This window comes from Anser brachyrhynchus (genome assembly GCF_964034855.1).
Source record: "Anser brachyrhynchus genome assembly, chromosome: W".
Taxonomy (NCBI): Eukaryota; Metazoa; Chordata; class Aves; order Anseriformes; family Anatidae; genus Anser; species Anser brachyrhynchus.
This window is the reverse complement of record NC_137704.1, coordinates 25,040,508-25,064,802: the sequence shown is the minus strand read 5'-3', so window position 1 is coordinate 25,064,802 and position 24,295 is coordinate 25,040,508. Positions and strand designations below refer to the sequence as shown.

Below are 24,295 nucleotides of genomic sequence, written 5' to 3'. Positions count from 1 at the left end.
TCTATTATTGCTGTCATTTGTCACCTGAAACAATTGTTTTATACCTCCACGTATTGAGTGTCACATCCTGTCAACTGACCTCAGCTCTTTGACTGTTCTTGACTTCTTTCCATCATGTGGGAGACTGGTGCAAGTTCACATCCACGACAACTGAACTATATTTAGGAACCTGATGATGCTTTATTTTGAAGCCCTTTGACTCACTCCCTTGTTACATTCCCTGTTATTGTTGAGGTTTTTCATGCACGTCGTCCCCATCCAGCTTGTGCTGTTGTCCTTGATCAACCTCGCATTTCTGGTAACCTCTGGGACATGTCTCTTTGGGACTGCTTGAAATTGTCCCGTTTCATAACGGACCTCAGCTGGCTGAGCCTGGTGGTATTTCTGAACCCAGACTCAAACCACTCTGTCTTCTACCACATGCTTGCTTCCTACTGTGCTTAGTTTTTTGACAATTATATCCATCCTAGCCTTTCTCGGTCACCTTTTCAGCAGGATTCAACCCTGATTTTTATGTTCTTTTACCTTGTTTCATGTATTCTACCTCAATTTCCCCAAGCCTTGCTCTTTCTTATCGTCACTAAGTGACTGAGGCCACCAGTCCTTGCTCAAGAAACAGCTCAGGTTCAAATTATTTTTTTTCCTTTATTTTGGCTGATGCTTAGCACGTTTCAGTGCAGTGTGGTTGTCACAAACAGTATTACTTGGAAAATGAACCAAACGTTGAAAGAGCTTTGTCTGTTTCTGCTAGGTACCTCCTATACGGGAACTGAAGTCTCCATCCTTACCTGGGTGCTGCAGCAAGGTAGCCATGCATCGGTGGGAAACGTTGGTCAAAAACTTCAACAATCACATCCCAGCACTTAGATGTTTGACCACTATCTTCTCTTTGAGTGCAGGGGCACCTTCCACTAGGAGGTTATATTTTTCTGCCCGCAAAAACTTTGCGGTACTGAGGGCATTGCTAAAATGCTTTTATATAGGACATCTTGTTCCGCACGGGTGCCATACCAACCGAGCAAGAATATAGTGGTGGCCACGTATCAAGTACATTGCATTTAAGATTGCAAGCCGTGGCACAAGGATATTTCCAATGCCTGTTCCAGCTTTCAGAACTGGCTAACGTGGAAAGGATTTTACATCTGTTCCTGGATTAGGAGCTCTGTCGTGCAGGCCGCTTGACTTCTTAAATTTGTTGAAGCATTTATCACCTAGTAGGTGAAAAGATAAGAGTACAAGTCCCAAGTAGGTGAAGAGATAAGAGTACGAGTCCCATCTCTGTTGTTACTTGGCTGAAGTGGCATTCTGCCAAATACCTCTAAGAAATTCTTCTCTTTTGCATTCAAGCCACGCGCTTTCTGTCTCAATCATGCAAGGGGTGACCACATGGAAGTTGAGAAAATGGGGTTCTGTGTTTTGGACAACGGGCCCTTAGCTAAAGTGAAAAGATCTGAGTCAGAGCTGATGATGTTCTGCCGACCGAGGGAAAAACTGATCCTCCAGCAACATGTCACACGATTTTCTTCTTCCAGCAACGTGAGAGCCAGAGAAGTTCTGGCTGCTTCTGTATGAGAACGCTTCACTTGGATAATGAACAAGTTCCTGTATAAACAGCATATTTACTTTTGACAGTGTTCTCCTAAAACCGATTTATGAAGACTACATCATCACTTCTACCCAGAACGACAGAACAACCCAGCTCTTCAGAGCCTCAGTTTTAGGGATGATGACCTGGCGCTGGAGGTGCACAGTCCTTCGTTCCCATGCAAACCTGCAGTCTTTCTATGTGGTCTCAGAAAACGAGAGGAGGCAGCCGGGGCTGATGTCCTCGGAGCCCCTGGTGAATGCAGAGCCATCGGCTTGTGCCAAGTCCCGGGGTAAATAAAACTGAACCACCCCTCCTGCTAAGCCATGCATCAAGTAAACCGCCTGGGAATGGGATCAGTGGCTCGCTTCAAATGCAAATCACCGTTCGTCCCTGGTGGAGGCATGGATTCACGTGCGCACACCGCCATTCTTCCAGCCCTGAAAGCCAGACAAGTCTTAAATGGGTAATAAAGTACCTAATTGGACTTGACCCCCTACCGAAATGGGCCTGCATGTAAGTGACTCTGTGGACGTGTGTGTTTTGCCCTTCTTGGCCAAATTCTTGCCTCTGGTGCCTGCTGTTGTCTGGATGGTGCTGGTCTGTCCGTCACGGTCTGCTGCATCTTGGCTGGCTTCCACCTGGCAGCATTTGGGCTAAGCCCTTCAAACAAAATAGCCCCTCTGTATGGTCTGCCTTGCTTTCTCTGAGGTTGGGAGCAGCCAAAAAGGACCCTGGGATCACGGAGCTCTGCACCGCTGCCCACCGTGTGTCCTGAGCGGGGATTTATTGCGTCCCAGTGCTCTGCACCCAGCGCCGTCCTTGTCATGAGACCGAGGTGTTTCAAGCTTCAGCAAATCTCACAGCTCTGGATGGTTCAGAAAAGACTTTGCTTGATAGATCTAGGCAGAGGAAACAGTCGGATCGGGGAAGATGTCAGACTTTTAAGACAGGAATCCCTGAGCGTGCCCAACTTCTGTCTGTCTTCCAAAACCTGGAGAGGTTTGGGGAAAACTCCTGGCAAATGAGCTCCTCCCGATATCCGTTAATGAATGCCGTGGGGAGGTCTCAAAGAAAAACAGCACGTCTCAGTCCCTCCAGATGAAAGCCTTAAGCTGTTCAAGCTCTGCAGACCCTGACGGAGCAGACCCCCTAAGCAGGCAGAAGCCTGGTTGTTGGCAGAGTAGCGCGAAGACGCACGTGCCTCATGCACGGCATTTCTCCCCCCAGCTCTGCAGCAAATCAGGGTGGTGCTGAGCCTTCGGTTGACCCGGTCCTTCCAACTGAAAGGTTTTCTGTATTTTTTTTTAAAAAGGCTTTAGGGTTTCAGAATTTTTGTGTGTTATTTAAGGTGGTCGTTCTCTTAAGGCCGTGCTTGCTGACAGACCTTGAGTCCTTGAGACTGCCTGGAGGATGTAGGAAGGAGGCAGCTTCCCCATGAGGTTATTTGACCTGTGTGGCCCATGTAGGTTTTTAGCAGGAGCTCTTGATGGGTTTTGTGACCTGGCTGATTTGCCTTATTTTTTTTCCTGTGCCTTTATTTCTCTTCACACGTTTCATATTGCTGCTTTATGCAATATGATCCCTGGGGAACGTTATTATTCAGCGGATACCTGCACAGCACCTGGCAAAATGGGATTTTGCTCAATTTTGAGGCCTCCAAGATCTATTATCTTTCCCTCACCAATTAAGTACCCTGTAATACTCTGTTTTATTATGCGAGGTGAACTACAGCCTTCTCTTTATCTTCTCTTGATGCTGAGCAGCAGGAATAGCCAGGAATAAAGAAAAACAGGGGGAAAACAAATAGGCCCTGCCAGAGCCAAATGGGCTTCATACGGAGTTCATTTGTATTTTGCTGTTGCACACATTGCAGTGATTTTTTTGCCATCCTTTAATTCCTCTCTCTCCCAACCAGCGCAGGCTTGCAGGGATGCAGCTGAATGTGGAATTAGACCCGTGGTCCATAAACACTTCAGCTAAGATTAAAGGTACTCCATAAATGCTGAGTGTGTTTTTTGTAAGGTGTTTCCAGATGAGAGAGAACTGGATTATCCTTCAGCCCAGTCAAGAAAAACACCGTGTTGCAGAACCATGCTCTGGAAACCTGGCATGAAAAAAATGGTTTATGAGAAACAAAGAAAAATGTACATTATCTTGTTCTCCTTGGTAGCAAATAAGACTCAGATGCTGTAACATCTGATAATTTTTTTGTAATTTCTTCTCTCTCTTACCACATAGCAGTGGAGATTTTACTAGTTAGGTCCTTGTTTGCTCTTCCCCTGTTTTAAACATGGAAAAAAGCATCTAGTCTTTGCTCCCATTCCCAGTCCACTGCTTTTGTTGTGAGCTCGCCATGCTTGCAGACGACAAGTAACGAGACGACAGCAGTGTGCAAACTGGCTAAGGAATCAGAAAAAATTTTGTTCTTGTGACACTTAAGAGGATTTTTATCATGACGTGAGGCAGAGCAAAGATCGGAGATTTTTACTTGCTGAGGATTTCAGGTGCGTAAGAGGTGCTGGGTCATTGCTCACCAAGGGCTTAGCATGGAATATTCCTTAAAACCTAGCTGTGCTGGCCAGACTGGCCTGGCAAAACACTCTGTGATGTAAATCAGCTAAAACATATGTACCTGGAGAGAGGCAATTGTTTAAAGATGAACCAGCAGGACAATTCATGGGAAGTTTGGCATATGGTGCTGTCAGCGTGCTCTTAAATGCTGAGCTCCCCACTGCCAAGTGGCAGATTTTTGTCAAAACAGTCCTATTTCACTACCCGGGGAAATTACGGCTTCGGTTGATAAAGGCAATATATCGATGTAAGATGCTTTGACGTTGGAAAGGCTTCTTTGTACCCTGTGAAAACTGATGAAGATTTCAGTACTGTTCCCCACGTCCATAAAAAAGATTAAGTGGGCTGCGATTGGGGTGATTTGGAGGAACCTAGGATAAACTCCAAAAGACCAGGTATTGCATCCTCATCTCAGGTATTTAAGTCGGATCTAAACCTTTGGTGTCTGAAGAGCAGACTGTGGTGGTTTTCTTTTTGTTGTTGTGGTTGGTTGGATGGTTGGTGTTGGTTTTTTTTTTAAGGAAAACAAGATAAAGAACTCAATGTAGAAACTCTGGAGGAGTTACCAGGGATAATCATTTTTACTGTTGTGTATAGTGATAGCCAGACCAATGTTTCAGCTCCACAAACCTGATATAATACTACGGGATGTTGACAATTTAGGCAAGGTGCATGAGAGTAAACAGAAGTCGAGTTGGGCTGAGACAACGGAAAAGGGTTGGGGAAAAGTTGAATTCTGCTGTGTTTGAAGAGCTTGTCTACTTATTGGATCGGCAAGACGATTACGCGGTGACTTCACTGTGTAAATGACTACTTTCACAGGAGAAAGTCCTAATTAGTAAATACTATTTTAACCTAGGAAAAAGGGACACGCATTTACCACTGGCGGCTGAGTTGCATAGAGTAAAAGGAAAGTCATCAGGTGTTTAACTCCTTGGCACAGCTAACCACAGGAAATGATACTCTTTATTTCTTTATGGGGGTCAGTCAGCGTGAATACTTTCCTGATATATGCATTCTTGAGCTGCGGGGCTGAAGTGGATGGAACCGTATTGCCCGTGATCCAGTCGGGATCAGGTGGGTTTATCATCACGCAAGCAAAAGCTTGACCACGGAGAGCAAACCGTTCTTAACTTTAAATGCAGAGAAAGAAAATATAAACCTTTGTCTTATCATATTTTTCAAAGCAAACAAACAATAAGTTATTTAGCAAGGAAAAAATCAGCTCTGATTGGGAAAGGGTGCCTTACCTACCTGTGAAGCTGTATTTCTGCGTTCACCGGATAAGCAGCTTTCAGGGCATGGAAGTGGGAATATTGTGTCTTCAGTACATAATAACAGGAACATTTTTTTCAGAAACAAGTCCCAAAATGCTACTGTGGCCTTGAGGCATTGGGTTAAAAATATATATATATATATTAGTTCTGCTGAAGTAACCTCTTCCATTTGGCTTCATGTAAAAGATACCTTGGGTTTTATTGCAACAGCCCATGAGCAAAAATCGCTCACTTAGGCATGTTAATGCACATCCTTCGTATTTACTAGGTATAAATGGAGTGCTTTGAAAAACTTTCTTTTTTTTTTAGGAAGATATTTTGAGTACTACTAAATGAGGTCCTATTTTCCATCACTGACCATGCTGGGAGTTGGATCTATTTATTAATAATAATTGCTCTTCTCTTGAAATCTACAGCAGGTCCTTCTCAGGTTTTCCGATTTTGCATAGCATGTAATTGCTGTTGATTTATGTTTGATAGTACTTCTGAGAGGAAACCTGTGATGGGCTTGGTACACTGGGCTGCTTTGCTTTGAGTGATCAAGCGATTATAATGAAGTTTCTCTCCTTCCTCATGTCCAACAAAACTTTTCCATCTCCTACAAGTGCCTCTCCCCCTTCTAACATGCCAGTGGCTGAAAATGCAAAGCCCATGCAGCCATATGCTCCGAAACTAATCCCCAAGTGTGTCTTTTTATTCTTCCAGCCTGATTTCCATACCTACCAGTGAGGTCTAAGGGCTCTGGGAAGCCTCCTTGATACTTCTCGTGGTCACACATCATGGGCGGGTCGACATTTGTGACCCTTGCTATGCAAAGGGAAACCTTTGCTCTTCTTGAAGCTGGCTCCTTGCTCCTGCCAGGAGTTACCCAGCATGTTGGTGGTCTAAACACACACTTTGTATGGGTGGGATAAATCCCAAGTGCACCTTAAATGAGGGGGGCAAAAAGAAGGAGGGTGAACAAGTCAATAGTTTTGTGTCAAAATAAATGCATTACAATATACTAAGACGAGTTTTAGTGAAGACCAACCTCAACAGAACCAAAAAAAGGGCAAACAAGCAATAATAGGTGTCTCTTGAAATAATTGTTAGCTGTTTGGGAAGCTCCCCTGGGTTTATATTCTGTCACGTAGACAGAGATCCCCAGCTGGGAGCAGAACCCCTTCGTGGTGGGAGGCCTTCCCTGCCTCATGAGGCTCTTGGCACTCAAAGCACCTTTTTAATAACCCCTGAACTTGCCAATTTTCACACCAAAGGCGCGTAGGGCTTACAGCAGTTTGAGGTCTGATGCAGCGTCCTCTCAGTATGCTTGGGCCAGCTTTGCTTGAAGGTGTGAGGAAGAGGAGGTTGGGGAGGATTGACAAGAAGCCCAGACCCTGTGCAGCAGGTGAGTGTAGACTTGAGAAGAGTGTTTTATTTTTACCTACAGATCTAGAAATTGGTGCTCGTAGACTAAAACTCCTGTGTATGTAGAAACTCCTGTGCAAAACCTGTGTTTCTTGTCTCTTCAAGAGTGAAAACATCAACCACAAAGTCCATAAAATGCCGCGTCCTGGTGGGAGTGTGCTTGCAAACGTGCCGGAGAACTGGTCTGGGACCTCAGATTTAGGTACGGCACGGTCTCCTCTGCTTTAGGAGAGGGCTTCTATGCAGGGAGCATTGCCATCTTAGGTCTGTTTTCTGGATGATTGAAGAATAAGGGACATGAGAGCAGCAGATGAGTATAAAACAGGGTCAGCCAAGGCCCTTCATCAAGAGACAGGGGTCCCATCCTCCAGTTACTGGGTTTATCTCTTGAAGACAGCACTTCTGGAAAGGCAGCTCTTCTCCCACCTGCAAACCTGTTCTCTTGGCATCTGAACACCTTAAAAGTACAGCCATAAAAAAAAAAATCAGATGTGTAATCTTAAGACCCTAAACTGGGCCATAAAAAGCCAATACAGACAAAACTAGATGTGTTGTCACAGAGAAAAGTGTTTTATCAGTGGTCTTTCTGCACAAAGCTCTTCTTTCAGGCCCTTCTGTGTCTTTTTTTGTGTTTTAGTCAGTCTGGCACCACTTTGGCTTGCGATCTGACAGCAAATGGACCCTTTGGTTTGGCGTGCCCTGACCTGAACGCTCCCAGACTGAAGGCACTTGGGGAATACGTCCCTCAGCTGTTACCTGAGAGGTCTGGTTGTGGATGAGTGGAGTTGGCTTTACTTCTGTAACTGATGCGAGGTTGCCCTGGAGCTCTACAGGATTAATGAGGGACCTCCACAGAAATGCCGTCCTCCTGGTGTGTTCCCTTGAGGGTGCAAAGAAGATGCTGGGGACAAGACTCTACCCGGAGGCAGGGAATTGAGACATCAATTCCCAACATCAGGAACTGTTTCTCCTGCAGGTAGGAGCTCTGATAACGTCCTACAGTGGAAAAGGCTGTAGCTGCCAAATAAGCTTGGCTTTTCTTTTCTTCTTTGGTCAATGTTGGTCTTTGACATCGTGTGTGGGACTCAGACGGGCCGGGTCTTCCTGTTTATTCTAACCTGTGCTTGCACACAGCTGCGTACGGGATTGCCACATGGATAACTGGGGGCACACTTGGCATGTCCTAAGATGTCCCTTGGTAACCTTCACGTGGCTCTGCAACACTGTCCTGTGTTTGCTGTGCATCTGCAATACAAATCAAAGAGGGAAACCACGAGCTCGAGATGCAGCCAGCATAAATGTTTGTCTTCAAGCAGATTTTACCCTTGAAAATCACCTTCAGCCAGGCTGGGTTGCTGGTGACATTGATCGTTTCCCACCTCCTAAGCTTCAATAAGCAGCTGATGTCCAAACCTGAAGCAGTTTCACCTGTGGTTGGGGCCTGTAGGTGCAGTGAAAATGAGGTTATGGTCGTGGAGGAATTTGTGGGGTCAAGGCCCGAATAATTGGGTAGGTTTCAAGCATCCTGTAGGAACAGAGACAAGCGACCTCAGAGTCTGGTTTCGGCAGCTTGCTAAGGGGTTTGGAGTATATTTGGTATGTCTGGGCTAGACTGTGACCTCAAGGTTGTCCACAAGTATCACTGTTGATGACCAACCTTGGATCTACTTCTGCTGTTACAACCAGAGCCCCTTCTTGTGGTCAGCCAGCCAGTCAAAATATTCTATCTGCGATTGCTTCAGCGTAATCTCCGGGGGCTCTGGAGAGTCACCAGGAGTCCAGAAACCAGGAGGGAGATGCTTGGCGTGCGTTTTGCAATAGGTCAGCCCTAATTGCAACGACCAGGGAGGCCATCTGCAGCCTAACGGGCACTGGGAGCTTTTCCTTGGCTTCTGTGACCTCCCACAGACCTTTCCGCTGTGGGGTGGAGGACCCGTTCCGAGCACAGTTCACCCAAACAGCTCCTAAAATCTGCAACCTGCTGTGCCCCACCTTAAAAACTTTTTTCTTTTTTTCCCCCAAAAAAGCAGGATGGAAAAGCTGTGTTAATATGTGCCCAAGCCCAGTCTGCATCCTTTGCTTTGTTTCTCGGAGCTTTGGGATGGGATATTAGGGGCAAAGCGGTCTGGGCAACCTGGCACAAAGAGCATCCTGGCTTGTCGGAGCAACAAAACGCTGCTGAAGCTGCTTAGGGAGGTGGAATTAGAAAAGCAGATTTCACTTTTATTTCTTTTTTTTTTTAATAAAGCTTTTTCATGAAAGTCAAAAGCTGATTCAGCAAAACGGGAGGAAAACAACGCAGCAGGAATTTGAGAAACAGTTTCTGTTTGTCAGCCAGGGGCTAGAACAATGTGCAGCTTTGTTCAGAGCGCAGATTATGCGGGAATAAAATAATAAATAAAAGGGCTGCTGAATGGAGCTGACATACCGTGCCTCCTGAAAGATACTGAATCGAGAGGGATAAATCATCCTCGGTTTACAAACGAGCAAGCTTGCTCGTGTGCCCGTATCTCAAGGTGTAAATCAGCCCCTGTTCACCCCTGGCGCTGAGCAGATCTTTAAATTCTCCCGTGCGGGTTTGGAGCTGGTGCAAAGCAGGAGCTGCGGGTTGCTTCATCCTGGTTGAAAAACTGAATGGCTGGAGTGAGCAGGGAGCACGGCTCTGCTGTCGTACAACCACTCTCAATCCCCTTGATTGTGGCTGAGGAAGGACCCAGGCCTTGGCTTCAAATTCCTGAATTTACCTTAAATTCAGGTAAGGATACGGTCACCTGCTGGTGGCAGCTCAGGAGCACGTGAAGCACATGTAAGATATTGGGGATGGAGCCCATATGGGCCTTTGCTTGGCTCCTATGGCATCGTCAGCAAGGAGGGAGTTGATATTCAGCAGGATTCAGTCTCCTCCAGCCTCACCAGCACCCGTAGGGTTACAGCAGGGAGCGGAGGGTGGCCTGACCCCAGAGCAAGCTGCACTCAGGCGCTGTTTAACGACAAACTTTATAAATAAGGACAAACCTCATAAAAACACTTCCCTGACCTTGGCTGCTTTGGTGGGTGGCTCAGGAGATGTAGGGACGCGGGAGCCTGTGTACACGTTGTCCTAAAGCAGTGTCATCAACCAGCTTGTCCCAGGTGTTACTGGGGCCATGTATAGGACTTTTTTTTTTTTTTTGTTGGACGTGATGATGTCGAGGGTCTTTTGCAACCTAAACGACTTCACGAGTCTGCTCTGGGCTGGGAACAACTCATCCTCAGGTGCTTCAAAGCCTGAGGGCTCTTCTACACCTGGCAGTTCCTCTGCTAAGGAGGGGGAGAGGACTCAGGATCTTCCAGGAGTTGCGTTTAGGAACGCGAGCGCGTGGGAAGAAGATGAGGAGGGGCTCAGGTTGTCGGCTGAGCACAGGCTCGCTATTTCTCCCCATATAGGTGTAAGGGGCTGCTGCTTTAAAGCTCGGCGCAAAAAGCAGCGAGGAAACAAACCGGTATGGACCTACTGGGGGGAGGCAGAAGTTGTGGGTGGGATTTAGTGGGAAATCGGGTGGGTTTCGGGAGGCGGTGAGGACCTGCGTGTCCCCCACGGAGCTGAGTGCCCCCAGGGAAGTAGTGGGAAGGAGCAGTGGGATCAGCAAAACTCAGGCTCGTCCAGAGGGGACCTGAACCCTCTCCTCCCCCAGATGCCTGGCAGCAGGAGGAGCAGCTGCAGGAACACAGATGTGGGTTGCCTCTCCAGATAAGAGGAGTTTAATTATGCAGAATTAACTAAAATGGTTGTCTTTTTATGGTTTTTTTAGAAACTAATGATGAACAGCAGAGCTTGGCTTTGTCCCCAGTTGTCTGTACAGGATGAGATGCGAATTAACGTAATCTTCATTAAAATATTTGTGAAGCGCACTATTTTGGTGTAAGTGGAAGAGTGGAAAAAAAATTTCTGGGTTCTTTCTCCTGTCCCATTTATTTCCAGTATTGGAAATCATTATCTTAAGGAGATACTGCCTATTTAAATATCACAAACATATTTGATTTCCCCCCACGTGCAAACTTAGTAACTTGTAATGGGACTAGAAGAAAATAGGTACGTATATTTCCGTTTTCTTCCTTGCTCATCTGACAGCATTGCACTTAGACCGTCAGGCTCATTGCTTCTCCCACGTAGCTGGCAAGTTTTCCCCGGTCATTTCTCATGGTCTTCCAGTGGGGAAGAGGAAACAGCTCCGAGGAGCACTAAAATCCCACAAGAGCAGCAGAAGTTATCTGGGCGCCCTGGATGAAACTGAAAAACCTTCTTTTGGCTCCGGCTTGAGAAGATGCACGGGATATAAAGTTCATCGCGTCCTGGTAAGTAGCTGTTGGACAGGATGCAAAATCAGGGTAGGTCAGCACTTTGATGTTGTTAGTGGAGCTGGCTTGGAGGCACTGTGTGGCTTGGACCTCAGACAGGAATTTAGGCCAGTTGCTGAGGATGACGGGAAGAAGAAACAGGAAAAAAATATATATGAAGTTTAATTTTTCTAAACTTACACCTTTTGGAAGTGTGTTCTTCATGCAGGCATCTCGGTACCAGATCAGCTTCTGTCCCCTGCTTGGACCAGCGTCTTGCTGTGGGTTAAAACCACCAAAACCCTGCCCAAGGAAAAGCTCTTGTGGCTTTCAGAGGGAACCCAGCTGGGCCCTCCCGTCCCAGCCCTGGGACTCGTGCGTGTCCCATCGAGCAGTGCCCGGGTGGGTGAACTTGAGCAAAAGAGGCTCGTCGGGCTTCTTGAGATGAGGAATTGGCCGCGACCGCGTGCTCAGCGAGGAGGAAGCTTCGCAGACATTACAGGACAGCTAACGTGCCCCTGCTTTTCCAGCTTTGGCTTCACTCGCTGAAATCATTAAAGCGAGCGTGTACAACGTGTAAATGCACCGCTTCTTGTCTGAGGAAAGGTGTTACGCCATAACAGCCATCAGAGTCCTTCTCTACCTTTTCATTTTCAGTTCCTTTTACTTCCTGGCATTTTATACGGCATCGGGGTCGTAGACCCTATTAGACCAGGCTGAAAGAGCAGAAGAAAGCTTCAGTAAGCAAAAAATCTACCCCTTCAAGTGTTTTTCTGTGCATAAAAACTGCTTGACGTTATGCTTAGCGATGCAGGTTAGTTCCTTTGGGACTTTTCTGATACGGATTCACGTTCCTCGACAATAAAGTCAACGCTGATGAACTCTATTTAAGGAAAACCAAGTTTTCTGAATAACCTTACTCATCTGTAAGCCAGCCAGATCGATGGCTCTGAAATTTAGAGGGAAATTTGAAGCATTATTACCCAACCGATGTTTTGAGATCCATGGCTGGAAACTCCCTCCGTTGTGCTGGGTGAATAATGCACAATCCATCCTTCCACGGGGGTTTCTTAACGGGTTGTTCAAAGAACCGACAGCTCTGGCTATTTCACAAAGATCTGCAGAGGGGGGGGGATCTTCTTCCCATTAACGTCTGCAGATTTTATGGCACAGGAGGAGGATTGTTTCAGTGTAGCTCCAGCCAAGCCGAAGCGGTCTTTCTCTTGGTAATTTGGTAGGAAACATCTGCTTTCAACCAAAAACAGGATAGGGGAAGACATACGGAAAGAAGTAAAGAATCAACCAGATTTGCCTCTAGGTTTCATCCGAGTCTTGTGTCGTTACTTTGTCTGAACTGCTTTGCCTGTTTGCAATAATTAGGACAGCTGGCTAGGAGAAGTGAAACAGCATGCCCCCCAAATCCTTACTTTATTGGTCCCTTTTCCTTGTTTTTCAGCCTTATTACAAGTCAGATCAGAAGGAAGAGACTCTGAATGCTTGCATTTTGGCCGGGAAGTCAATGAGCTGTATAATTTATGTTGGAATGTCAGCATCCGAGCAGGCATAAAATTACAACTCGTTATCGCTGTCGGAGGAGCAGGGTCTTGGGTTTCTTGGCTGGTCGCGGTCGTCTTTTGGTGAGGTTGCCCTGGGGAAGCTTTACCTGGTGGTGTGGGGCTGCCTGGTTATCTCAGGAAGGGAAGCCAGCAAAGAATGTGCTGTTCTTGTTCCTGAAAGGGCTGCCTGGTCTTTCTCTTCCCCAGCACAGCTGTTGCATCGAATTTATTCTATCCCAACTCTCGTAGCTTGGGAACTGCCTGGGGGAGGCAGCCGGCACCTCCTGAGCCCCGTTACGCAGGGAAATGGTGGAGAAGCAACCCGCAGGCGGGCTTTCCCTTCAACTCACCTTAAAAAGCAAAGATGCTCGGGTGTTTCTGGGGGAATAGTGCCCAAAGGTGGCTGCTCGCTGGAGCTGGGGCGGTGCGGTGGGACGGGGAAGGTTGTAAAGCATTCCCGGTGCGGGGCGCGTTGTTCCTCCGGAGACGCAGGCTGACCTTCGGGGGAACCCGGCTGGCGGGGCTGAATGGAGGGGCTGTGACAAAGCAATCCCAAAAAGAAAAACGGGGGGAGGGGGAGCTACGTCGAGCACGGCCCCCAGCCCTGTGCTGGGCTCAGGCCTCAGCCCTGCCTGGCATATGGGGTCTGCCCGCTGGGCCCACCCCAAGTTTATTAGAGAGTTTGGAAATATGGACCTTCTCTTTGCTTTTCTCGTTATTTTTTTTTAATTTAATTAGTGCACAATGAAGCTTGTAACTGGGGAAACTTGTCCAGGCCCCGTGCTTCTCTGACCCAGCTGGGAGAGCATCACTCGCAGGAGCGCTGGGACAGCAGTGCCTGCTGCAGGAAGGGATCTCACAGCAAAGCAAACGGCTGTGCATTCGAGTAACATCTGGTCCTGGTAGCTCCAACTCCTTTTGCGCACACAAACCCATTAGGAAAAGCTCCATACCTGGGGTGCAGAATGTTTTTGGGGCCCATGGACCGGGTACTTTATTCCCACTGCTCTCCTGAATCTAGGAAGCTCCAGTTTTTCCTTGCAGCTAGCCTAGTCCTTGCTTTACTTTTCCTAGGAAAAGGTTAACCCAGTAATTTCATGTAAATCTCCCCCAGCTTGGGGCTATTTACTTTGTCTGCAAAGTCCTGCTGCTGCTGGGTTTGCACCCCTGGCTTGTGTTAGGCAGAGCACAATGAGGGGTTTCCTTACACATGATGGGGTGGCTGCTGCTGGTGGGAGAAAAGCTCGGAAAATGGAGGTTGTGATCAGTTTTCTTCAGTGTGCTCATCAATAGGCTAACCAGTGAAGTCAGGCAATGATTTTACAAGGGCAGCCATAAACTGCATCCACCTGGCTGCTGGCCTCAGTGACTTGCTGGAGGCAGGAGACAAGAAAACGCAGCCACAGCCTGGTGTTGAGAGAAGCCTGGGATCGATTAATAGTGAGACTTCCACCATTTTCACAAAGCTCTTTATTTTTTTTGTCTTAAGGCTTATAAAAAGTGTTACTCAAAACCAAAAATCTTTAAAACTTTACATATGTACAGTACGAGAAATAAATAACGTTTTTTAAGTCGTACAAAAACCACAATATACAAACAGGGCTTTGAAACCACTCTAAGGATGGCACGGTGACAAGCCTCAGCTACTTACCAAAGGCTTCAATTATTGAAGCCTTTGCATAAAACCATGGAAAAAGAAAGATCTCCAAATGTGCTTGCTTTGGTCGGATTGAAGCTCTACAAAGAACTCTGAGAACTGCGGGCCTCAAAGGGCTTGCTCGGTCTTCAGAACTCAGTGCACCATGTGGCAACACCCTTTTACGACTGCCTTTCTGCACGCCGATCGCTCAAGAGTTGTTACGCCGAGTCTCCTCCCGAAAATTAAAAACAATAAATAAATAGTTCGCCTCTGACGAGGTCCGCTCTGCTGTAGCAAACAGGACGGCCGCGGTCTGTCCAACTCAGAGCAAAGCCCAGCTCATCTGGCACCTGGGAATCCAACCGGGGCGTTGTGGCAATGAAGGCAGGCTGTTGTCTGTTTGGCTCAGTTAAGTGCTTCGCATATAAAAAAAATCAGGTCTTAATTACGAAACGAGGTCTTAATTACGCACTGGAACTACAGCAGCAATGGAGCAGGGGTGAAAGCGGTCTCAGTAGTTACAAGGAGTGGTGCAGAGCTCTCCTGAAAGGCTACAGTTCGTTACCTTCCTCCTCTGCTACGGTCGGTAGAAGGGCAGCTGCCGTTTGCCTCCTGCGAGGAGATTAACACACGGGACCTCAAAGCCTTGCTGGGGAGCGGCTACCGGCACCATCAGCTGCCGTCTTCCTCGTGTTTAGCCCTGGCTACAGGGAGAGGACGGAGCGCTGCCTTCATACGAGGTGACGGGTACGGGTCTCACCGTCAGCCAGACACAGAACAGATTTTCGAGGTACGGGACAAGGCGAAGTCACGGGACAAGGCGAAGTGGCGTCGTGCTTATTCCCCCCCCCCCCCCCCAAAGACCTCCACGCACTTGGTGTGCGCTGGTCTCATCTCCCCCCAGCGCTACAGGATTGGCAGCAACGCCTACGCTAGACGCTAATTTGTTCTTGGCAGCTCTGTTACCGGCAGCCTGATGAGCTGTTAGCACGGTTATCTTCTCAGCTCCCCTGGCAGGCAGGCCAGAAGATCATCGCTGAGGTCTAGCTCTCCAAAGCTCTCATCTGTAGCTCTGGTTAGTGGGAGCAGGCAGGAAACGCAGCGTCAAGGTAAGGCTAAATGCATAAGCCAGGCTCCCCGGGGAAGGGAGGATGTAGTTCTAGTTATTCTAGGTGTAGGACCACAGTCCATCAATTTCTCCTCAGTTTCCTGCCTCCGATTCAAGAGGTATTGTCTTGAAAAGCTATTCGCTTTAAGTGCTACCATGCCAGGTTTTTGCCAGAGCATCTTTCCGCTGTTGTGGTCCTCGTGCATCTAGGGCGCTCCGTTGTAAGTCTTCAGGAAAGTCTTCAGAGCAAGTTTGAGACAGATCTGGGAAAAGCAGAAAGAGGGAAAAAAATTGAATGCAGAGGCTAAGAAAAATAGCAAAGAATTCCTGAGAAATTCTGGGACATCGAGAACAGGTTTAAATGGAGGGCTGGTATTTGATTTTTGTCAAAAAAAATAAATGAATCCCTCTGCCCAGTAGCTATTCAGTGGGAATCTGAAGCAGATATTATGCACCCAAGGAGGCTGCAAACAAAATTTACAGGTCTCGACTCCAGACTCTGCCTGTTCAGAGCCACTTGGGGTGGACAGATGTTTACAGGCTGAACCTCCATGCAGGGAATTACAGATTCCCATCGACTTGGCAGGAACGGACAGCTGAAGAGCAAGTAATTGCTCATGATTTCGAGAGAACTTCCTGGAAACCACAGTGCTTTGGAGCTCAGATCTGCCCCTCTGCCCCGTGCAAAACTCCTCGAGCAAGCAGGAAGAGCACATCTGCCAGCAATTCTCTTTTATGGGGGTTACCGAGAAGCATATCAAGCCAGCCTTTTATTGTACCTGCAGGAGCATTCGCTTAGATCTTTCCAGGCTTGCGGCAGAGCAACAAGTTCTCGCACAGGGTTTTCATTCACAGAATTGTTTGCTACTGTACGTACAGCCTGCTAGCTTCTGCCAGACCTGAAAGGGTGCCAGCTCGTGCTTCTCAGCTGACCTCTGCCGCCCAAGGAGGTTGTGCAAAGCGCTTGCTTCCACAGGGATTTGCTAGCCCTAACAAGCACTTTGTCTCCAGATTAGAAGGGGCAGAGCTCTACGCTCAAAAACTGAAATTTAATAGAGGCTGAGAGGCTGGGCTTCCTCTGAAGGAGACCACCGTTTAGTCAGGTGAAGGTGAATTCATTCAGAAACATGACTTGAGGCACTCTGAAGCGATCGAGCTGTCACTGCTGAGGCTGGCTTACTGGAAGGCTCATGACTGATCCTGGGTGCCTGGAAAGCCCCGCAGATGTTAAGCGGGACTGGCATGCTGCGGTGACGGGTGAGCTGGCACGCTCCTGAACCAGAACAGATTAGCAGAGCTGGAGATGAAGCAGCAGGAGCCAGTACTGTAACCCCACGACAAGTCCTCAGCTGCGCGTTGCTCATGTGCGGATCCCAAACCGAAGCAAGAGGTTTCTTTGCAGCTCGAGGTCTTCCGTCAGGCTGAGGTAATGTTTGGGACAATCCCCTCCCACCCCTAGCTTTCCTCTCCTGTTTTACAGGGTAGTAGCATTTAATAGGTGCACCTAATTAGCTCTCCACTACTGCAAGGATCTTGGTAGATGCTAAAAACGAGGTAAATGAGTAAAAGTGGCAATAATATCAGTTGGCTTGTGATTGTTGAGGCACATATCAAAGTCTAGCACCTGGGAATCTTAGGCTGGGATTCCAGTTTTTGAAAGAAAAGCAGGTTTCAAGAGTCTAAAAGAGAAATATTGGCTCCACTCATCCCAGCATAGCCACATGCATCAGACAGGATTTCTCCTAGCTGGTTTTCCCTACCTTTTTTTCCAATCGTCTGCGCACTTCACAAACCAGAGCTCTTTACCAGGAGATATTCTGGTCAGCTGGGAGTCCTCTACGCAGAAAGCAAACCTAGGAGGAAGAATGAGAAGTCAAGAGAAGGTACCTATTGTCTCCATGGTCAAAAACCCAAGATGTAATATGGATTGCAGGTAATTCTAGGGCAAGTTGTTTGGTTTGACATCTCTCTGGAGCATCTTGATACATCGGTACCTCCTCAAACGGAGGACGCAATGTTTCCTTTCCTACTTTCGTATTCCGTTTGTGGATCTTTGCTTTTACTGCCCTTACATTTCGTAGATTGTAGTGCTTAAGAAGCTGATGCTACCATGTAATCAGCTGCAGTTTTAGATTTAGCCTGTTGTGCCAAATTGTCGCATTATGTATGTACAAAGTTGCCATGCCTAGGTTTCAGCTATTTGTTTTTTGGCACCGTATTTTAATCCTTCAGGTATTATCTAAACCATCTTGAAGTAGGCTAACTCGGTCCCCAAAGGCAGGGGAGACTGTTACAGGATCTAAACAAAGGAAAAGAACATCTCAGAGCTGATCTGCAGTGACTTGTCTTACTCAAAGTCTAGTCTGTGGCCTCATGCTGGCACGCAACCCGCTCTCCTGTACCATTAAGGTGCGTGAGCTGGTAACAAGCAAGATGAGATGTTCAGACTACCAGCTAAGTTCAAAAAAAAAACACTTTTTTTTTTGCTAGATTCTGAAAATTGCTCCTTTTGACTGACGTTTTGAGGGAGTTGTGTCAGATTGCGCGTTTGCTCTTACCTCTGTTGCGTTTCCCCCGATTTCACGCGTATCCGCCTGATGTGCAGCTCCTGGGAAGCCTTGGCAGGCCGATACCAGTAACTCTTCAGCTCTTTCCACAGATCGTACCAGGACTGGGACGTGCCCTCCCAGGTGAGCTTGATTTTTAAAAGCTCCCCCATGTCCTCTTCAGTATAGACCAGGAAGGTGTTAGTAGCATTTAGGCCAATTTGATCGAGCCTGAAAGGCAAGCAGAGAGTCAACATTTCTCCTTTATGGAAGCATGCCAGATGCTTACTCATCCCATGCAAGAGGTTAAACAGAGCCTCTGCAGCTTATCAAGTGCTCCACATTCACCTGCCTCTGGTTAATTGCTGACTGCACTACAGAAAGTGAGCTTGGGTGGCTGGTTCGATACAACGCATCACGAATTTGGCTCAGCCAGCCTTCCGTAGCTTAAGGGTGAATTCCACGCCTTGGTTCTTCTGGAGAGGCTAAAGGAGGTCAACGCCACCTCCAGAGATACAAGTGCTTTCAGGCTAGCCAGATGGTAGAAGGAGAAAGCAAAGTACTTCACCAACGAGCCACAAAACGTAGAGCACTGGGCACAAATTATTTTCTCAGCAATACGTTGCAATTAAGTGGCAGGATGCGAAGTTCCTGAATGGTGAAGTGGGGCTGCTAGGCACAGCTGCAATGCTGGGGTTAGCAGAGGAAAGAGAATAATGCCACCTCGTGTAGTCCCAGTGACCTTGCTGGTTAGGTCAGCTCACTTACATCTCTAAGGAGAGGGGCTCGGAGTCTCCATTGGTGCCATGAAGGGTGACAGAGAAAGTGGGGTCAGCCTCTGCCAAGCTTTTGTAGCTGAAGACGTGCATTTTCATCTGGTAATGGTAGACTGGAGGGAAACAGGGAGAGCATACGCTGAACCAACTTTGCGAGTCGAAAATACTGCTCAGAATTACTCTGTGAAGTAGCGTTGGCTGGCAAAAGCTAGACCCTTTCCTTACTGAGACATTACTGATTAATTAGTGATTATTTTTTTCCAGCTCTTACTGATTACCAAGCTGGCATTTACACAACAGCAGCACATCTGGGGAAGGCTCCCCAAACCTGGAGTGGTCCTGCAAGGTTGTGCGTAAGCCATACAAGAAGGCGGACTGCCCTTATGACCAGAACCCCATTGATTTATAAATGGGGGAAGAAGCACAACAGTGCAGCCAGGTAAGAGCAAAACCAAATCAATCTACTGAATTTAAGGGGCACCCCCCGCTTCCCCACTCCTAGAAAAATCAGACCACGTTCTTTCAAAGCGAGACCGTGTACCTTTGAACGGCATGTCAGCTCTTGTTTTTAAGTACATCTTGCTGTTTCTTTTGTTCCGCGTTCTCCTGGCATTGTAGCCAATGCCGCTGCAGCGGTTCTTCCGGCAGCTCAGGCAGATTCCCTTCTTGAAGCGACTGGAATCAGTACATTGAAACGCGAAGCTTTGTTTATCTTGGTTCACGAGGGAGTCCACAAACAGGTGCACAGACCGCTCGTGCTCACATTTAACAACTTCGCCAAGTGCTAGAGGAGCAGAGTGGCAAGGGATACATTTTGTTTAAGTACTTGTCACCCCGGCAGCTGGTAAGACACAGTGAGCAACACCCTTTTGTAGCCCAGCAGGAGACGAATGAGGCCAAACTGGACTTTTTTTTTGTTGGAAGAGCAGCAATTCAAGAGGTTAGTGCTAGATGCTTGAAGAGGACGGGTCACTTAGAGCTTTACAGAGGATTCCACAGGCAGCACAGGACAGCCATAGGTTATGACGAGGTGTTAGTGAGTAAGCGTTATTCAGAAGTAAAAGCAGGTCTAGTTTCCAAGGGTACAGACAGTTTAGAAGGGGAAAAAAAAATAAATCATTTTCTCTGCTCTTGTAAAACCAAATCATCCCCGAGCATCAGCCCAAGTCTATTTGTGAGCAGTCTAGAGGTTAAATAAGTGACGAGAAACTTACTCCCGTAGGCAATTGCTCCTAAGACATCGCTTAATCCACAGCCGGGCTGGAAGTCTCCCCCGTTGGGGTAGATGTCAACGTGGCCTACAGGCATCTGGATCCCAATGCTAACACCCAGCGTTTCCCTCGTGTAGGTATGCAGGACGTCCACAAAGCTGGCATCGTCAGGGGAGAGGCGCTTGCTGGGGTCCACTCCTTCAAACATAGGGCCGGCCGGATCCAAGCCTGGTGTTGGAGACAGCGTGCGAGATGCCAGGTAAGAAATTGGGGTTATTTCACACGGAATCGACAAGCGCCTGATGCCAGGAGCCCTCCCAGCCAGGTGCTACACAGACAGACCCTGCCCCGTTGCAGATACCGCTCCCCAGGAACCCTTCACCATGGGCTCACTGAAGAAACAAACGAAGATATCCCACAAAAGTTTTGGGATGACACAGTCTAGGCTGCTCCATTTACAGCGATTACATCCAACAGGCGATCTGGAGCCCTCAGTCTGTGCTAGGTCAGCGACAAAACACTTCAGAGGTGGCAGAAGACTGAAGACCAGAAGAGGTCTAGCACCCCACAGGGACTGTTGGCTGCCAGAGCTGCCTTGGCTACGTTTAGCCTGTTTTCAGCCTGGCCATATGGAGGGACTAATACGGGTTTAAGCAGCAGCCAGGTACTTCTTGCATCTGAGATCCCACGAGGATTTTGGGTCTGTTAACCTCTGAGCCTCACTCACAGCCTTCAGTTGTGCACCTGAGCTATTCCCCAATTTGTTTGGTGCCTTTCCTGCTTTACCAATGCAGATGTTTTTTTACTAGGCTCTTAGGAGCTCTCCCTGCCAATGTCAAATTTAAACACTTAAAGCTCTCTTCTGTCACGTCCGAAGTTATTACATACTGAAATCAGTTTCTCTGCAGAGAGAGAAGCACTTTGTCCAAGATGCTGTCAGAACGAGGGGCCGCTTTTCTTTTGACCAAGCATCCCATGGGACAAAGTGGACCCAGGAGAGCTCACCCTCATTAGTCTGAGCTACGATTACAGAAACAGTAACACTCAAAGGCTTCGGATTTGGATAGCAAGGGCCCGAGCTGGACTCGTTTTTGAACCCACATCGAAATTCGGAAGCGTTCAAGACCAATGGGTCCTCAGATTTTTCAGTGACACCCCCCGTACCTTGATACCTGCAGTCCAAAATTAAGGTGTTTTTCACGTGTGGCCATGGGTAGCAAGTTAGTCATTTTTAACTACGCAAGCCCAAAACGTTGCAAGAACACAAGAAATGAGCCTCTTCAGGGAAGCTCAACACCACCGGGAGAGGTAAGAGCGCCTACAAAGCCACTTGCCTGTAATTCTGCCTATCGTCCCGTGGACGTGGTTCCCAGCGAAGCCAGCGACGTGGGCGCCCAGGCTGTACCCGATCAGGTGGACGTTCTCAAGCTTGAAGAGGGGGTTCTCCTGCGAAGGAAAGGGCAATAATCCAAGCTGCTCCGAGCAGCATCTCCCAGGTAAGCACCGCAGCGATTCCTCGCGCAGGGAGGCTACCACGAGGCACTGCTCCACTTCGCCTCGGGGTCGGGCTTACGCCGGCTCCTTCCCCGCTCGTGAGCATCGGGGCTGGCGTAAACTCAGCTCCCTTGTGCAAGAATGGCTCGCGGAGCGTTACAACAGCGCGCGCGTTACCTGTAACCAGTCGAGCAGCCCGGCTATGCTTTTCCCAACGACCTGCGTGTTGTTCACTGCGTCCGTGTAGAGCTGGTGGGCGAGCGCAAGCCAGTCCACCACCACCACGTTGGCGTCCTTCTCCCTCTCCCGCAGGGCCGCCACCAGGCTGCCCAGCCACGTTTCGAACATGCCGCTCATCTGGGGGGGGGAGAGAGAGTGGGGTCAGCTTCTGGATCTCGGGACCCAGATTCTGCGCTCTGCGAAGTTCTTCACCCAGGATACGTGCGTCCTGCTGCTCCAGACATACGCTTCTCTGCGAACCCCAGCACATCTCAGCAGCGTGCTAGGGGTGTAAGACGGCCAAGGTTTTGACAGACCCCGGCTGTAATTAGCCACCCTGCCTGTTACGGCGGGAGGGAGAGGCCACCTTATCGCTCGTCCCTCAACGACTTCAGAAAAATCGGATGGATTGCAACACCGTTTTCCAGTCCCGGCGCTGCCCTGCGCATAAGCGGGAGTCGAAAAGTCCTCAAGCGGCCCCGAAAAGGCAGAAGAAGAAAGCTTGGTGGACTTCATCTGCCCTCTGCTGCTTTATTGGAGAGGGAGTAGGAGAAGTCAGGGCCGGGGATACGGAGCTGCACGTGCACCGAGTGCCACCTTTACGGGGTTGGCCCCGTTTTAAGGGGGGGGGGGGGGGGAAATTAGGAAAAAGCCCGCGAGGGTGTTCGCCCCGCGAGGCGCGGAGCCGCAGTGGGGCAGGTGCAGGAGGACCGAGAGACGCGGGAGTGCCTCGAGCACGCCCCGCGCCACGTTACGGGGCTCCTGGGAGGCAGCAGCACCCAGCGGGGTGGCAGCTGTCCCCGGGGTGGGGTGGGGGGGGGGCCCTGTCCCTTGTCCTCCGTGGAGGCCGGCCTCCACCCCCTGCAACCCTCTGGAGAAGACACCCCCGGGGGGGGGTGGGGGGGCTCACCGTCCAGCCGTGGATGATGAAGAAGCTCTTGGCGGTCGCGTTGAAGCCGCACTCCTCCAGGCTCCCCTCCCGCCCGACGGCCAGCGGGCAGCCTTCGTCCTCGGAGGCCGGCGGCGAGCGGAGGCTGAACCTCACCCGCGGCCTCGGCGGCGACGGCTCGGCGACACCTGGAACCGCAGCGACAGGTGAAGGGGACCGCGATGGAGGCCCGGGGGTTGGGGTCTCCACGGGAGGGGGGAGGCCGGCAGCCCCCTCCCCACGCGTCCTCCTCCCCCCATCCCCATCCCCACCCGTCCCCGCGTGGGGCCGCGCACCCACCTCGCTCCCGGGCCCCCCCCCTCACGGGGCCGGCGCTCAGCGGGAGGCCGCGGCCGAGGAAGAGGAGGAGGAGGAGGAGGAGGAAGGAGGAGAAGGGGCCGCTCATGGCCGGGCTCGGGGCTGCGGGCTCGGGGTTGAGGCCGGGGCTCGGCGGGCGGCGGGCGCCGCTTTTTTAAGGGGCCGCGCTGTGGGGCGGCGCTTGCCCCCCCCCCCCCCCCCGGCCTCCACCCTATAGGGCACGCCCCCCCCCCCCACCCCTCCTTCGGGGACGTCACGGGGTGGGCGGGGGGCTCGGTGACACGCGTGGGGGGGGGGTGATCCCTATGGGGGGGGGGGTGACACGCGTGGGGTTCCGGAGGTGGGGAGTGGTTGGGGGGGGGGGGGGGGGGGGGCACAGCACCCACGGGACACGCGTGGGGGGGGGGGGGGCCGCGCACGGCGCCTTCCGTAGGGTGAGGGGACACGGGGGGGCGCGGCGTGGGGGGGGGGGGGGGGGGCGGGGGGGTGGGACCGGGGACTGGTTTTGGTGTAAGAGCTACGCGTCTTTTTTCCCCTTTCCCCCCCCTTTTTCCCTTTTCCCCCTATTTTCCTTCTATTTTCCTCCTTCCCCCCCCCCTTTTTCCCTTTCCCCCCTTTTTTCCTCCCTTTCCCCCCTTTTTTCCTCCTTCCCCCCCTTTTTTCCTCCCTTTCCCCCCCTTTTTTCCTCCCTTTCCCCCCCTTTTTTCCTCCCTTTCCCCCCCTTTTTTCCTCCCTTTCCCCCCTTTTTTCCTCCCTTCCCCCCTTTTTTCCTCCCTTTCCCCCCCTTTTTTCCTCCTTTCCCCCCCCTTTTTTCTCCTCCCCCCCCTTTTTTCCTCCTCCCCCCCTTTTTCTTCCTTCCCCCCCCTTTTTCTTCCTTCCCCCCCTTTTTTTCCTTTCCCCCTTTTTCCTCCTTTTTCCCCTTTTTTTCCTTATTTTTTCTCATTTTATACCTTCCCCCCCCTTTTTTCCTCCTTCCCCCCCCTTTTTTCCTTATTTTTTTCTCATTTTATACCCTTTTCCACCCTTTTCCCCTCTTCCCTCTTATTCTTCCCCCTTTTTGCCCCATTCCCCCCCCTTTTTCCCCATTCCCCCCCCTTTTTTCCCCATTCCCCCCCCTTTTTTCCCCATTCCCCCCCTTTTTTCCCCATTCCCCCCCCTTTTTCCCCATTCCCCCCCTTTTTCCCCCTTCCCCCCCCCCTTTCCCCCTTCCCCCCCCTTTTTCCCCATTCCCCCCCCTTTTTCCCCATTCCCCCCCCTTTTTTCCTCCTTCCCCCCCCTTTTTTCCTCCTTTTTCCCCCCTTCCCCCCTTTTGCCCCCTTTCCCCCTTTTTTCCCCCTTTC

General features: G+C 49.7%; 1 protein-coding gene and 2 long non-coding RNA genes across 3 annotated transcripts in view; 2 read left to right on the top strand and 1 right to left on the bottom strand.

Moving 5' to 3' along the window:
* LOC308184842 overlaps positions 1-12,044 on the top strand; it is a 49,558-nt gene extending 37,514 nt beyond the window's left edge. The window contains exons 13-15 of the long non-coding RNA XR_013942941.1: positions 6,693-6,823; positions 6,949-7,045; positions 7,481-12,044. This is a non-coding gene — a long non-coding RNA (uncharacterized lncRNA). The remainder of the gene's footprint in view (positions 1-6,692; positions 6,824-6,948; positions 7,046-7,480) is intronic.
* A 2,124-nt stretch (positions 12,045-14,168) lies between these two features.
* On the bottom strand, positions 14,169-23,149 carry LIPG (lipase G, endothelial type). The gene is made up of 10 exons (XM_080572196.1): positions 22,938-23,149; positions 22,620-22,786; positions 21,668-21,847; positions 21,331-21,442; positions 20,000-20,224; positions 19,327-19,569; positions 18,778-18,898; positions 18,022-18,240; positions 17,224-17,316; positions 14,169-15,726 (listed from the first exon to the last, which is right to left on the bottom strand). The coding sequence occupies exons 1-10, from the start codon at positions 23,041-23,043 to the stop codon at positions 15,705-15,707; spliced, it is 1,488 nt and encodes a 495-aa protein (XP_080428322.1). The 5' UTR covers positions 23,044-23,149; the 3' UTR covers positions 14,169-15,704.
* The window catches only part of LOC308184874, an 8,384-nt gene continuing 4,222 nt past the window's right edge, over positions 20,134-24,295 (top strand). The window contains exons 1-2 of the long non-coding RNA XR_013942983.1: positions 20,134-21,492; positions 21,803-22,804. This is a non-coding gene — a long non-coding RNA (uncharacterized lncRNA). The remainder of the gene's footprint in view (positions 21,493-21,802; positions 22,805-24,295) is intronic.